Source organism: Paramacrobiotus metropolitanus, unplaced genomic scaffold (genome assembly GCF_019649055.1).
Source record: "Paramacrobiotus metropolitanus isolate TYO unplaced genomic scaffold, Prichtersi_v1.0 Parri_scaffold0000008, whole genome shotgun sequence".
In the NCBI taxonomy this organism is placed as follows: Eukaryota; Metazoa; Tardigrada; class Eutardigrada; order Parachela; family Macrobiotidae; genus Paramacrobiotus; species Paramacrobiotus metropolitanus.
The window spans coordinates 1514243-1529687 of record NW_026570228.1 but is presented as its reverse complement, the minus strand read 5'-3'; the positions used below and the strand labels follow the sequence as shown (position 1 = coordinate 1529687).

The 15445-nt window shown below is 42.4% G+C and overlaps 3 protein-coding genes across 6 annotated transcripts; 2 read left to right on the top strand and 1 right to left on the bottom strand.

Moving 5' to 3' along the window:
• The first annotated feature begins 361 nt into the window (after window positions 1-361).
• Window positions 362-8560, top strand: LOC129582615 (exportin-2-like). 2 transcript variants are annotated; one of them, XM_055474166.1, is made up of 23 exons: window positions 362-701; window positions 768-913; window positions 1007-1117; window positions 1680-1825; window positions 2407-2497; window positions 2629-2832; window positions 3056-3223; window positions 3370-3505; window positions 3586-3651; window positions 3945-4054; window positions 4139-4225; window positions 4297-4381; window positions 4527-4585; window positions 4656-4956; window positions 5042-5151; window positions 5494-5647; window positions 5722-5927; window positions 6159-6256; window positions 6335-6423; window positions 6512-6582; window positions 6908-7062; window positions 7559-7641; window positions 8127-8560. In XM_055474166.1, the coding sequence occupies exons 1-23, from the start codon at window positions 626-628 to the stop codon at window positions 8309-8311; spliced, it is 2937 nt and encodes a 978-aa protein (XP_055330141.1). In that variant the 5' UTR covers window positions 362-625; the 3' UTR covers window positions 8312-8560. The 2 variants fall into 2 exon arrangements, with proteins under 2 accessions (XP_055330141.1, XP_055330140.1); XM_055474165.1 differs by having other exon boundaries at window positions 4130-4225.
• Window positions 8561-8642: 82 nt separating this feature from the next.
• Window positions 8643-14506, top strand: LOC129582616 (uncharacterized). 2 transcript variants are annotated; one of them, XM_055474168.1, is made up of 9 exons: window positions 8643-9328; window positions 9564-9674; window positions 10243-10606; window positions 11066-11547; window positions 11854-12017; window positions 12199-12385; window positions 12622-12867; window positions 13545-14140; window positions 14370-14506. In XM_055474168.1, the coding sequence occupies exons 1-8, from the start codon at window positions 9065-9067 to the stop codon at window positions 13602-13604; spliced, it is 1878 nt and encodes a 625-aa protein (XP_055330143.1). In that variant the 5' UTR covers window positions 8643-9064; the 3' UTR covers window positions 13605-14140; window positions 14370-14506. The 2 variants fall into 2 exon arrangements, with proteins under 2 accessions (XP_055330143.1, XP_055330142.1); XM_055474167.1 differs by having other exon boundaries at window positions 9510-9674.
• LOC129582617 (uncharacterized) lies at window positions 13355-15175 on the bottom strand. Of its 2 annotated transcripts, XM_055474170.1 has the most exons (4): window positions 14991-15175; window positions 14376-14494; window positions 13918-14123; window positions 13355-13387 (listed from the first exon to the last, which is right to left on the bottom strand). In XM_055474170.1, exons 1-3 carry the CDS (start codon window positions 15076-15078, stop codon window positions 13926-13928), a joined length of 405 nt encoding a protein of 134 aa, XP_055330145.1. In that variant the 5' UTR covers window positions 15079-15175; the 3' UTR covers window positions 13355-13387; window positions 13918-13925. The 2 variants fall into 2 exon arrangements, with proteins under 2 accessions (XP_055330145.1, XP_055330144.1); XM_055474169.1 differs by lacking the exon at window positions 13355-13387 and having other exon boundaries at window positions 13438-14123.
• Window positions 15176-15445: the final 270 nt, after the last annotated feature.

The window sequence follows — 15445 nt, the reverse complement described above, 5'->3', positions numbered from 1 at the left end:
AAAGTGAACTATTGAAATCGACAACAGCGTAGAATTATAACATTAAACTTTGACGTACAAGTGCGCAGAGAACAGCATTAGCAATTTACTGAACAGCATTAATTTACTGAATTTAGCACTAGTTGGAATTATCGACTTATTGTTAGATCAAATGACAATGGTATCAAAAATTAACTATTTTCGATTAAAAAATCAGAAATAAGTTATGAGACTGCAAAGTTAAACACAGTAAAGCTATTGCAGTGTTGCGAGTTTTGCGACATCCGGAGGTGGTATGCCTTGTCGACGTCACCCGCATTGCACTTGGCCGACGTCGCAACGAACACCAGCGCGCTCAACGCATTGGCAGTGCAGTCGCATGTCCTTACCCGCATCTGTTTCGATGTGCAGATTGTTGTCGTTTTTCCACTCTGGATGCTCAACGACTGGAAGTATTTGATTTTTCTTCTGTTTTTCCCACTCGTTATCGATAGCAATCAGACTGAATCAGTATAACTAACCGATTGTGAGTATTCATCGTGTAAGAGTGGCATCCGTGTCTGACGGCTGCGACGGCACTCGGTGGCGCGGGGAGTTGCTCGCTTTGCTTTCAAGTGCTGCGTAAAGCGTGCTGGAGCCTGGAAGCATGGCGAATAACGGGGATTTGACGCCCCAGTGCCTGCAGTTGACGTTGCTGCCTGATGTGTCCCGACGTCAGGATGGTGAGCTGACCGTTAGAAGCGAAGAGAAAGGTATTCGGTGTATGTAACAACCTGTCTCTGTCGTAGGCCAGCCATCTCTGCAGCAGCTGCAACAGAGTGAAGACGATGTTGGACAGCGTCTGGTGTCGATTATCGATGACGAATCCTGCGATGTGGCGTTTCGCTTGTCCGCCGCGCTGGCACTGCACCACTACGTCCAGAAGCACTGGCCGGTAAGAAATGGAATCTGGATGTTTCACCGCAGCAACAGTGTTACGAAGAAGTGAAGAAGCGTTCTACTTATATGGCTTATGTGTGATATGCAGGCGCCCGACAAGACAGCCACGGACCTGCAAATGTCCGCTGCCAGCTGCGAATTCCTGAAGCAGCACTTGGTCCCTCTCATGAACGGCGTCCCGCAGATCGTGCGGTACAATGTGAGATTTTATCTCCTTACTGCTCATTAAACGCTAATGATCGGAAAATTTACAGTATCACGCAAAACAGTTGCACTACTCTAGTAAAAAGGCGCTGATCGATTCGCCGGATTATGGCCCAAATATTATCAATATTATAAAATTTCTCGTTTCTGTAATAAAAAACGAATTAATATTTTATTACATCGTATACATATTTATTTATTGATTTATACAAACTTTTCATACATGGAAATCAAATTAGAAAACATTTTTTTACTGGCACTAGATAATTGTTAATACCTTTCAGTTAATTTTTAGAGAAATAAGAATAAATGTTTTCAAGAAATGGAAAATAGAATTACAGGTAATTTCAATACAAGCGCTAACATCAGTTAAATGTCTTGGATGTACTGTAATTTCCATACTCTTCTTTGTGCATTCTTCTGTGCTGCCAGTGACTTTTTGGTGCATTTCTTGACAGATTGTTTCGTTTTCTTGTAGAATGTTGTTCTAATGGACGACATAGTGGTAGCTGTTTGTAAATTTTCTGTTGAATTTTTAACATGAATTTTGTTGTCAGATTAGCGAAACTATCGGCGTTATTGCCAGGATTGACTTCCCAGAAAAATGGCGGAGTTTGCTGCCTGATCTCACAGCCGTTTTCGACACAGGAGAAATTGATCCCATTCTGGCTTCGCTGCGCACCGCTCACGGCTTGTTCAAGCAGTACGATATGCAGAGCAGTTCACTGAACAATAGAGCATTGTATCGCCGACATCATAAGAATCATCATATTGTAGTATTTAATATTATAATTAACTTAACTTTTTTAATTTACTTTATAATATCTGGTTAATTTGACTCATAATTTTTAATTTATTGATAATCTTTAATTACTTTTACAATATGGTGGTTGCTTAATTGATGGTTTTTAGTTAATTTACTATTTTTAGTACACTCGAAGGAAACGAGTTAAATATTACAAACCTTTTTAATGCAGTTTAACGTTACGCTGACGCCTACTGTCGTTTCCATTTGCTAATTTAATTGAATAATCGTCATGTCAACGCGGACGAACACACGCTGGCGCGAAAGATTTTCGGTGCCACAAAATTGTATTGCAGAACTGAAAAGTGCAGCGTATATGTTATTGATGACTCACAAATAGATAGGATAATCACTTTTATACACGAAAGGACGTTTTACCGTATACAGTTTGGAATGGCGACAAATGTTCAATTTCGCGCCAAGTAAAACTCAGAGCGCGTAGCCATTTAGTTGAATAATGCGCATGTCTTTGATGGCAGCTATCGTACAGCTGCCAAATCAACAGCCCTGTGGGAGGAGATTCTCCATGTTCAGCGTGAATTGAGTTCCCCGTTAACATGGTTATTCGAGGTAGGTGGAAATTTATGGTCTCTCAATGTGCGAATTAATTCGAAATAATTCAAATGACCGTTAAGTTTTAGCTGTAAAGCTTTTTAAGCTGTATAAGGCTATAAACAGATGCATCTCTTTCTATTTTTCAGTATATTGTACAACACATCCGGCGTCTGGAGAAATTACCCACGGGCTCTGTGAAGAAGGTCTTCCAGATCCTTCTGCTGGGCTGTCAAATCTATCACAGCTTGATCTTCCAGGAAGTGCCGGGTAGGCTGGTGGCGCAGTTGGGCGGTTGGCTGCCGGCATTTGACCAGCTACTGCATTATGTCAATTACGAACTGCGCAGCGGAGTAAGCTGATATATCTGTGGCTAAATGCTTCGATAAAAAATTAAATTCAATTAAATCTTAATATGAACAGCATTACAAATATTTGCAGTTGTCTTGAGTTATTACGCTAAACACGATTCGATTACAGTTTAATATTAAGACAAGTTTTATTTTTTATCAAATAAATTTTTTTATCGCTGGTGTATGTTTTGGTTGTACGGAAGTGTTGGTGGTTTGCCGGTAGAATGAGGATCAGCCGGGTGTTCTCCAGTGTATCAAGGCGGAAATCTGTGAAATTCTCAGCATGTTGCTTGCCGAGATTGTCCATGAAGTGGCTCCTTATGCGGCGTCGTTCGTGCAGACGGTTGTTACGTTGCTGAAGAGTTGCACACCGCTGATGCGGGACGATCGGGTATGGGGTAGTGTTAACTGATGGTTAGCGTAGAATGTTTGCTCGATTGCCTTCTTGATTAATTAACGCTAGCCGGGGTGTTCTGTGCAACACTGATGCGCTGTTGAGATAATAAATTGAATTCTGGCATTTAATTGGAATTTCAGCTGGTATGCCGTGGCATGGAATTCCTGAGCCGAGCGTTGGCACAGAATACGTATAAATACCTGGATGTATTTGGTGAACAGGGCTTGCTGGAGGACGTCTGCGAGAGGATTGTCGTGCCCAATATTCAGATGCGAGGTAAATGGGAAATATTTGCTGGAAATGATAGATTGATTCTGAACAGTTGGTTGGATAACTGGGATTGATTACCTTTGTAGACTCGGATGTGAATGACTTGGCTGTTAACCCGGAAGAATTTATCCGTCGTGATATTGAAGGTTTCGGTGAGTGAATGAACAGGGAGAAAAAGAATTGTCTTTTCCGTCGTTTATTTTGCAGAATTGATGTATATCGAGTTTCTGGAGGAATTTCTCAATTGTTGACATACAGCTGTCTGCATAACGTGAACAATAATTCAGTTAGCTTCTCTGCAAAATTACACAGATTTCTTTCATAGTTATTTTTATTGTCTGTTTGTACTTGTGCTTTTGATTTTGGAGTATAGAGTATGAATCAGATAAGAAAGATGACGATGAATTGTTACAGTAATCGATCCCATGCTAAACTTGTGTTGCAGATATCCATACGCGTCGGCGCACAGCTGCTGACCTGCTGCGGGCTGCTCGCACACAGCACCAGCAGCGCACCACGCAGTGCGTGCTGAGCCACGTGGAGAATCTGTTAACTGTGAGTCTCTGCAGCGTATTAGAGTAGTTCAGAAGTTCACGCTGTAATATAATTTCCTTGTCGGTATTTACTTAGGAATTTCAGAAGGATTCCCAGCGTAATTGGAAGCATAACGAGAGTGCCATTTTTCTGGTGGCGACGTTGGCGGCCAAGGACAGCAGCGAAGAATGGGTACGCCAGGAGCGGTTCTTGTAAATGCCGGTACTCGTCGGCCGCTGATGTGTAGATTTGGGCGATTGCAGTGGGGAGCAGCGATGATTAATCCTCACGTAGACGTGGTAAAGTTCGGCCAGCAGTACGTCCTACCGCACATCCTCGACGGTCCTGGTGAGTAATAATTGCGCGCTGTGGGGATTTTCTTCGGCTTTTTCTTGGGAATGTAATGGATTGCATTCTAACCTGATAGTTCTGTGACTGTCATCTGGTTACAATTTAATTGTCAGTTGAATTACAGTTAATTGCATTTTTTTAGGAGACCACGTCGTCCTGTTGGCCGCTTGTCTGAAATTTGTGGCGGCATTCGCAGCACAGGTGGGTGCGCGCTCTGGGTAATGGTGTCGCGTGTTGTAGTGTGATTGGTGATTGATACTGTATTTGGCAGCTTCCAGTGGAACTGCTGATGGCCGCTCTGCCCGCCGTGGTTGGCCACTTGGATTCGGCGTATTCGGTGGTGCACACGTACGCCGCCCACTGCCTGCAGCGCCTCTTTTCCCTGACCGACCCCACCACCGGCCGGTCACGCCTTTCACCGGCACAAGTCCGCCCGTTTTTGGACTCCATGGATGGCACTCCCTTTAATTCCGCGGCACCCAATACGCTTTTCTCCCGTCTGCTGGCCTACCGTCCGCTCGACACCGAGCATCCTGGTGGACGACTGGATGAGAATGAATACACCATGAAATGTACACGTTGAATATCGTTAATCATTTTTTGGCTTTACCGGGATAAACCGTGGTCATTTCGCATGTTCATGCGTCTGTGTCATAGGTATTATGCGAGCATTAGCCTTCTTCCAGCTGAGCGGCGAATTAGTGCCGCATTTGCAGTACATTATACCGCAGTTGCTGCAGCGGATTGACTATGAGTATGCCGTCCAGGTGAGTAGCTGGGTGTTGATGGCTGCTGCACTGTATCGTACTTCTGTGCGATTTATGAATGATTTTCTTCCTCCTCATTTATCCTGCTGCGGGCTTCGTTTTATTATTGTCCTTCACGAGCTTAACTACATTTTTTTTTATTTTTTTCACTGGGTTTAATGGCATCTTTTATATTTGTTCGCTTGTTATTAATTTTGGCCCTTATCGGCTGTGATTGATCGGGATAGTGAAGGAAACCGTTTTGCGGTTGTACTGTTTTATACCGCGCCGCCTCGCGCATTAAATTGTGCAGGCTTTCTTATGCAGGAATAATATAGTAGAATGGCATCTTATTTATCGTAGAACCCGGGATATGCGCGCTACGATCATTACCTGTTCGAATCGCTGGCGCTGTGCATCGGCGTGGCGGCTCGGGCCGACGAGGCGCGTGTTGTGGAGATGCTGGAAGCGGAATTACTACCCACTGCCAACCATGCTGTGGAGAATTCCGTGGCAGGTCAGACTAGCACGCTGGGTGGACTGTGTATGTGTGATGGGATTGGGGAGTGTCTAGCCGCGTTAATTGTCTAGCATTCCTTCCGTACCTACTGCAACTGCTGGCGCGGCTCCTGGAGACCCGAGCCGGTCGTGGGGACATTCCTGACGCCTACCTGCCGCTGCTGGATCGGCTGCTGGATCCGCAACTGCTGCGCGGCAACGAGACGCTGACGGCGTCGCTGGTCCGACTGGTGGGCGCCTACTTCGAGGCCGGTCCGGCGCAGGTTGTCGGACGACTGGTAAGGCTGTCGCACACCGCCAGTACCACCCAATGGTCAAAACACACGAGTAATTTCAACGTGTGGTAAAAATTATAATTTACATTAATTTACAGTTATTTATTGAATACTTATTGAGTTTAAATTAATCATTATTATTGATGCTTGACTTGTTATTATTTTTATAGTTATCAATAAATAATGAATTTTTAATGGCGGGTCTGTTGTTGTATTTTTGTAATGTTGTTCCAGGAAGCGGCGTTTGGTCTGTTCGCGATACTGGTGTCGAACGAGGAGTACGACCACGAAGGATTCAACCTCTTGCGGTCGATCATCGATAGCATGCCGCGGTAAGGCCGCTTTCTCTCCGCCTTTTCGTTTTTGCTGGCTGAATACGGAGCGTCCTTAATCTCTCTGTTTGTTACCAGGGATAGTCTGCAGGCGCATCTGGAAAATGGCATCTGTCGCCCCATCTTCCAACGCTTGACGGATAATGAAACAGATCTGCTGGTGGAAAGTACGTACGCCAGTGTTGGTTGCTGCCGTGCCGGGCTAGACTGATTTTTCTCGGTTGATGTCTGCCATCTGTAATTGTGGTGTTGCAGGTCTGGTGCCCAGCCTGTATCTCATGGTGGTGCGGCTGGGAGCGGCCACCTTCATTGGCACTCTCGATGCGGTACGCACTCACTGCACCCGGAATTAATTCCTCCAGTGAATCCGTTTTAATCAGCATTTTTTGCCATTAGTTGTGAAAGCTATTGTAATAAAAATGCAGTCAATTATTTTCTGCGGATTGTGCCTGAATTGCGGTCTACTCATCCAATACGGTCTTTCAACAGAAATACCATATAATTATACCGCTGCCGCGCAAATTCGGGTTTTTATTGCAAAAAATCTTGCTAGGTTGTGTCCGCGTGCATCCTGCTTTTCTTTCCGGTGTGCAGTGAAGATTTCCTTACAAGCGAAGAATATTTGTTGTTGACAGTGTTGTTATACTGCAGATACAGCCCGATTACAGTCTGTTTGCGATGCTGTTGGAGCACATCATGCTGCCGGATGTGCTCACCGTGCGAGGGACGTTGAAGCGCAAGCTGTGCATGGTCGGTTGTGTGGCGCTGCTGAGCGACGTGCTGGGCGGCCCCTACAATGCCAGTTGGTATGGTATATATATTTCTTTTTCGGCTTATTATACGCTAGTTTACTTAGTTTTTTAAAAGATTTGCTGTAATATATACGTCATATGTTTATGACTTTATAATTTTGTTGTGAACTGTATAATACACTCATAATTATCGCAGCAATAGCCAGACACTACGATACGAGTACTGCTTCAAATTTAAATTAGGAAATAAACTGACTTTGTCGTTTATTTTTCGTACAGACTCGCGTTGAAAGCAGGAACCAGTAAAAATATTAGCGAAATGATGCAAGCACGGCGAGAGGGGAGCAGTTTGAGAACGTAAAAATAGCAGAATATAATGAACAAAAATTAACTACACTTGAATAAATTAAAAAGGGGAAACGATATATTTGTCGAAATACGAGTGAAGAAACCACCACGCCGATTGCACGTTCTCTTGCCTCATTCTGTTGACACGTAATTACCTGCAGAACATTGTACTAATTATGCGCTAATACGGCCGGTTGTGTAGGTCGAGCATTCTGGAAACATGCGTGAAGCTCAGTAAACTGCCAGAAAAAGCGGAGATGGTGGAAAATGATGAGCATTTATACGGTGCGTGAAACATCTTTCACTACAAGTATTTTTACTTGTAGACTACAATCACATCACTACAAGTTGTAGTGATTTATACCTTTTCATTAGTAATGATGTAACATCGCGCCGTCTTAAAATAACACGGCTTATATGAAGAATCCCTTCCAGTTGACATTGATTTATTGGTTTGACAAAGTAGCGCAGTTAATTGTATGTTTGGTTGAATCATCAATCCGGCGCTAAATTATCTATCGGGTTATCCTTTGTTTTATGATTATTTTCTGCTAGTGCAGTCCGTAATCCGATTATTCGGTAGTTAAGGACAATTTTGTAATTATTTGTAAAGTTATTGCCGTTATTGTTACTCGTCTCATAAAAGTCAGCTTACTCAGATGTATTTATTTGATTCTCGTTTATGCGGGATAATCCATAGTCCTTCCTGGTCCCTTGTTCTAGTATGGATGTGTTCTTTCACTTGTGAGACACGTATTGCTTCTCTGCAGATCTGCAGTACCATGAGGACCATCCGAGATGTCATCCCGTGCCGAACCCGGCCGCTGCTGCGTGTCAGCTGCTGTTTGCCAGAAAAGCCGAGAAGGACTACGTCAGCCATGTCGATGTGGCTGCTGCCAAAAGGCTGCTGGCCACTCACTTGGAGTTGACCACCGTATCACAGCCTGCTCAGTAATTAGAACCATGGTTACTTACTAGAATGATGGTATTTGTTTTTCTGTTTTCTTATTGTTTACTGAACATTTACATTGTACATTGACACTGTACATTGACAGAACGTTAGTTGAAGCATTCGCAGCCCGGAACATGCACGCCTTGTAAAGTCGCCAATTTCGCCGGGCATTTTTAACGTCGATAGTTGGGTTCTTACTGGAACAAAGAAAAATGTTTTGGCTGCCGATAACAACGCAGCAGTGACACTTGAGCGAAGGGCGCTAAAACGTTCGACAAGAGTCACAAGACTACGATACATTTTAAACTGTTAACAAGCAAGTTGTGAGGAAATTCCTACGAGGAGGAGCAGAAAAAAGTGTACTAACACTCACTCACGCCGCTGCCCACTGTACATTGTAGTGAGTGTACTTTACTCACAATCTATACGAAAACACGTTGAAGAAAAAAGAAGAGACGGTATTGGAGGACAACTTGACTGCAGTACGAAATACGGAACCAAACTCCACCTCTTTTGTATGAGTTATTGCCCAGTTCTTTTCTATGGGATTCCGCTAGCATAAAAGTGCAGAGAAGAACAGCTATTTTTTATGCATCCAAGAACACTTTAAACTTTCAGACACATACCAGAACTTTCAAAATTTGTATTGGAATCAGCAGTTACCAGACCACATTGCAGCTGTGGTGTTATGACGATGGAGTTTGGTGCTAAGTTTTTCTAATATCTTCTTGAGTTTCTTATCAGAGCTTTAGTGAGATGTCGCATGTTCAGCAGATTCGCATCCCATCGGCTCGAAACACACAGGCCCGATTGTTGCCGACCGATCAGCATCACTTCCACATTCCTGATCACATTCTAGCTGTCCTGTGCAGTGCCCACTGTCTGGACAATGTCCAGGAAGCTTTCCCTGTTCTCAGTGCGCCGCTGCGATCCGACAACTATCTGGCCGTGATGCATCTGCTTCTGTACTGTGAGGAATTCTATGGTATCGCGCAGCCGGAGAATTTGCGCATTCCCAGAGTGAGTTTGAATTCGGCGTTACAATGTATCATGTGTTCGCGAAACTGTTTGTGATTTGTGTAATCACTGTTATTTTTTTTCTGTTTGTTTATTAATTTGTTGGTCGCACTTCGTGCTAACGATTGCCGGAAGGAAATAATGTAAACAATTTTGACAGATTTTTTCATTTTGCCGTTCGTAGGCTAAAATTGTTCAGTTCACTGATAATTTGCACTGCGCGACAATAACTGTGCAGGCTCGCAACGGGAGAGCGGCTGGATTACGGGAAATGGATCGTGTTTTGTTGGTCCGAAGCGGAACGTATCTCGGGAGTGATTTCCAAGCGCACAGTGGACGAATTGAAGAGGTGTAGAGCGTAGTAGTTTTCTCTTGCGTTTAAAGTTTATTACATATATTTGGATATTTATTTTGCTTTCCTATCTTTATTTTTTTTTATACAGTTAAAATATTTTCCTCTTTTACCTTATCTGCATATTTCGTGACTGATAGAAACTTTCTGTACGTACTTTGTAATCAGTATATTCCTTTTTGATTTACTTACATGCAAATGATGCAGTTTTTAATTTAAAATATAATACATATAACAACACTGCAGCATAAATAAATGCTACGATAGACGGAATTGAGAAATTAAAATTAACAGAGGTATTTCTGTTTCCCTGTACAACTGTCAGATGCCGGTCTAGGCTTTTTTGTAGAGTTGTTCACTTGCGTGCCTATTTATTGATTTATCTTTTGATTATTTGTTTATTTATTTATAGTCTTTTAATTACAATAGTTATGCACTGTTTTTCCTTCCATTGGCGCATCTGCCACTGTTGCAAAAGCTGGCTTCAAATTGTAATTCATCGTACATTACATGTTCATTTACAACAGTTTATTTTTCTTTACATTTTGTTGTTCTGTGTCGGCAGATCCAGACCGCGTCGCGACCACCGACCATCCACATCCGCTTGGACCACGCCTTCACCGACCCTCCGCCCAGCAATTCCACGATGGACATCTGCCGCGCTGGTTCCCGTGTGGCCTTTCGTCAGCTGCACAATGCCGTGGAATCGGTGTTCCGTGCCATGGGACCGCGATTTTTATTTCCGGTGGCTATAGAAAACAATGATGCGCTGGATGAGACGTTCGCCGAAAACGGCGCTTGGACGTACTGCAGCACGATTCTGGATGCCGTGCAGCGGAAGGCGGTTGACTGGGTGTGCAGCGGGGATTCCAGCTCGGCTTTGCACGAACCGGTGGATTTTGCGCCGTACATCATCACCGGTGCAGCAGGTACTAACGTGTGCAGTTTTGAATTGGGGATTTTAAGTGGAAAATGTTTAGCCTAATATGTGCTATTTTACGAAGTGAACCGGTTTCGTTTAATTTACATAAGGATTTTTTGCGGATTTTTATTTAGTCTGACAGTAGGTCAGTACCGCCAGTTACTGTTCCTCTGATCAAAAAATTTTCTTCTGGTTACCTTTATCGACATTTAATTATTCTACAGTACTTCTAGTAAAAGTCTTACAGTGCAAGTTTGCAACTGAAATCGGTCGAACTTCTTCAGCATTATGCCATCTCATTACGTTGGGTTCTGTGACGGGTGTCTATTCAGTATTATATTTGGTAGTTACCGTATTCTCTCAAAAGTTCCCTGTTGTTTTATTTGTTTTATTGATACATTTTGTTGTATCAATATTTTATTATATATTTTGATTCAGTTTTTGTTTACTCTTCACCGGAATTTAGGCACGGGGAAGACGAGTGTGGTTTTGGAAATCCTGCACCAGCTGACGGTCAACTCCACTGCCTTCCGCGTCCTCGTCTGTGGACACAGCGACGCCTCGGTTGTTCGCTTAATCGAGTCTTTCCTGTGCACCGCGAACAGTCCGTCGTATGTTTTCGTGACGAACGATGCCGGCACCGATCGTCTTCCTCCGGCTATCCGTTCCCACGCTTACACCGCCGACACCGTTGATCATGCCATTCGCAGCCGACTGATCTTCGCCGCGGTGGGCGCCGTGATGCGTCTGACGGATCAGTTCAAGCCGCAGCACGATCTGTTCACGCACATCATCGTGGACGACGCCGGGATGCTGACGGAGCCGGAAACACTGGCCAGTGTGGCCCTGTTGGGCGGGGCCAAGAGCGGGAAAGTGGTATTAGTCGGAGATGTACATCAGCTGCTGCCGGAAGTGGGCGCGGACGTGGCGCGCGCATGTGGATTGCAGGTGAATATTGGCGAATTTAGCTGCAGAATTTCTTGCAAAATATTTCTGAGTGATTGGTGCAATAATTGCGACCGCGATATTTCGCTATAGAATTCTCTGTTTTGTTAAGGTAACCACTGTTACAGAACCGATTTAACGCAAAAATTTGCATTATTATAGTATTTTTTAGTGTTATATTTCTATTGTGCTGTTATTTATCTGATGTTATATGTTCTGTATTGGAACACTTTACTGCATGGGAGTTCTCTGATCAACCACATTTTTTGCAAATGTTTCTGGATGATTTTTACTACATTTTCGTTCCAGAATTCTCTGTTGTTTCGTTTACTGGATCACTACTGTAAAACCGGCTTAACGCAGAAATTTGTCACCACGCTACCCAAGAATTACCGCATCCAATCACCCCCTTTATTGCTACCCTCGTCGCTGTTTTGGGAGGATGTTGGTTATGATCCGGAAATTACTGACAGGTATTCCGCACATGTATTTCATGTGTCATATAAAAGTGTAAACGAATTTAAACTGAAAATGTTAAATCTACTAATACAGGGGACCAAAACGCGGTGATACATTTTTCGCAGAGATCTAGTTGAAATGTGGTATTTTGTGGTTGTTGGCTGCACGAAATTGCAGTTGACCTTTATGTTTTAGGAATCCAAACAGCCGACAACCGGCGATCTACTTCTGTGAATGTGATGGTCTGCAGTACACCGATGCCGCACTTTTATCGCCATATAATCGACAGGAAGCGGAGAAACTTGTTGATTACTGGATGGAAATTAACGCGGACGGCACTAAAACTGAAGAAGTGGGAATTATTACGCCTTTTGTGGGACAGGTGAGGAAATCGTACGTTTCTGGTCGGGTGAATAGCAGTTTAAATTCTGGCGTCTATTCTCACAGAAGGACTATTTTTCTGTGTCTTATAATACTTTTTTATTGGCTTCTCCGAAACGCATTTCTTCGACACGCTTTTATAATTAAATTTACCGGTTGATTTATTTTTCGTTTGCCTTTTGATAATAAATATTGTCTGTTATGCTTTTTTATCTTGTGCAAGTTTTTTTATAATAGATGCGACGCATTGAAAATCTTTTGAAAGCGAAAATGCCCGGCGTTCCGCTGCCGAAGGTCGGCTTACCATCCGCTTTCGTCAACGATGAGAAGGATGTGATTCTGATTAGTTGTGTCCAGTCGTATCCGTATCTGTCCGTCGCTGGTCAGGGATTCCTTAACGCACCGGAAATGAGCTACATGGCATTGTCGCGAGCCAGGAAACATGTATGCATCGTCGGGAATTCGGAATATCTGATGTGCAGGGTAAGAGTACTAATATAAATAGACATGTATTATTTATCTGTACTTTACAAAATGACAGAACTTTATCGCCATAGTCGTTGTATATTTCGCACTGACAGACAGAACTGTGCAGTCGGTATTGTCCATTTTACTTCTCCCTTTCGTCATCTTTAGCTCGACTAAAATCGATAAAAAAATAAGTTAATAAAATACAAGCGTTGAATCAAAATGAATTATTTCTAAGCCAGTGGTTTATAATCTGTATTATATTTATTCTATGTACTTGTACAATGCTCGTAACTAACAGCAGCAACTGATCCGGAAATCCAGACAGATTTTTCGGCATCATATTTTGTAAAATCAGTTTTCATGGGGACAATGCATTCATAAAATATAGACCAACATAAAAATTTCTAAATACCAAGGCACGGGCTCTCGAAAACTTGAGACAAGGTGATTCGATTGTTACAAACGCAATTTCAGGAAGGAAACGGACTGCATTGTAATGGCAGGCAGTTGATTGGTAATCCCCATACGAGTACTGCAAGAGTCTTTAATATCGTGAAAATATAGCATACTCAGCAATGCAGATGTACGAGAGAAATTTCAGAATAATTTTTAAACAGTCAGTCAATAATTAGTCTGTATACCGTCAGATATATGAAATTGCTGCACAACTATAATAATTGTTGTCGTAGGAGGATATATTTTGGAAACAATTCATTGATATACTCAAGAATTCCCGGCTCATGGATTGAAGTGTCTGTTCATGTGTGCATCTTTATTTAACGGAATAGTGTTTCCGGTGATTTTCATTCCCGATGCTGTTTGTTTACTTTATTGTAGGCGCATAGTTTTTATTTGACTCTGCGGAAAATTTCTTCATTATTATTGAACAAACGTGTTTAAACTGTGACTGCAAGACTTTTTTTGTGTTACCTTGACCGTGTGATATTTTTAAAATTTAGTAATGTTCTGTTGGATTATATCGTACGATTCGTGTTTAATCAAAATGTTTACAATTTTGACTGATTATACATAAGATTATGGAGCGTTAAACATTTGTCGCACACTGCCGTTCATATGACCGCGTCGCCATCCGGCCAAAAGACGCGGCAATAGCCGAGTCGGTCGCGCGGATTCGGGCATACTTCGGAAGCGATACACTGCGGCTCTTCGACGTTGAGCATCTCCGATGCCAACCGGTGTCCGGCATAGGACAGCTGGTCGGCCGCCAGCCGGATGGGTCTCTCGCAGTCTAGCACGTTGTTGCAGCCCTGAGGAAAATTAACAAGTATGTATATGTATACAAGTAATTGAGCCACATGCCAAAAATTAATACTGTTTATTTGTAAAACTGTACCTCATTTAGCCGGATACGTAGGAAAAGCACGGACAGTACTCATATTCGTGATGCACATAGTTTCAGTTAATAAATCTTTAACTTGAATTGTATCGTATTTAATCGAGACAAATCAATTTTGAAGAAGATGCACTGTTTAATTTAAAATTCTATTGTCAAGGCTTACCCAAAACTGGACAGCTTCCGGACCTTTATCGAAGATGCACACACAGCGGCCATCATGGCAGGTCAAGCCCGGATCGCCACATGACAATGTGCTCGTGCATGGGTCATACAGACCGTTTCCTGAAACATATTTCACTCTACATTTAACTGCAGTTAGCATTACCAAATACTCTGATTTGGAAACGTTTTTTTAATTTATCTACCAGTGTGTATAGAAATTGGATAACTTAGTGCTGACCCGTCATTTTCAGTTCATTTTATTAGAAACACATTGAAATTTACATTACATGGTCACTGTACAATAATTACTACTAATAACCCTGTTAAAAGTAAGTTATTTATATTTTTAATAAGATTAATTCTAGAACAGACTGAAATAAAAGGTTTTACAAAATAGTACGGTACCGCGCGGCGGTATATAGTTGTAAGTATTTCCAATTCACATGTACAATTGCGTTGTATCAGTATGTATATCCTTATATAGATATAATTATATAGATAAATATATATATTTATACTTATCTGCATGTGCGACATTCTTTACGTAAGGTTACGCATAAATTGCTATTAATTTTGATAATTTATGTACCCACGTACACCATTTACTATGACCCACCTTCTATCGAAATAAAGACGGAGAAAAAGATAACTCCCAGAAGACGCCAAATTATTGCCGGTTTACAAATCATCTTTACTGCAAACATTTACTATGAAGAACGGGATGAGTTAGCATTATTCCCCATAAAAAGGCCCGATAACAGCCGTAAAAGTGAACGCGCAAAACTTAAACATAAGTGCAGGTTTTGTTATAGCGCTGCAATCGGTTTGTATGTGAGAGAACCGGCATTCCTCCCACATGTCTCCACTTCCGGTCTACCGAACGTTCGGTTTTCTTGGTACGACGTACTTTGTTTGTCAAGATGCCCGCTTACTTAATTATATAACGCTAATAGCTTACAATCGCCAATAAATGCAGAGTAGTAGCATTATAGAGTTTACCCAAGAATTTTCATCCGCATCAAAGCAAGATCGCATTTTAATAGGTTCATTATGTAACTGATGGTGCGTCTT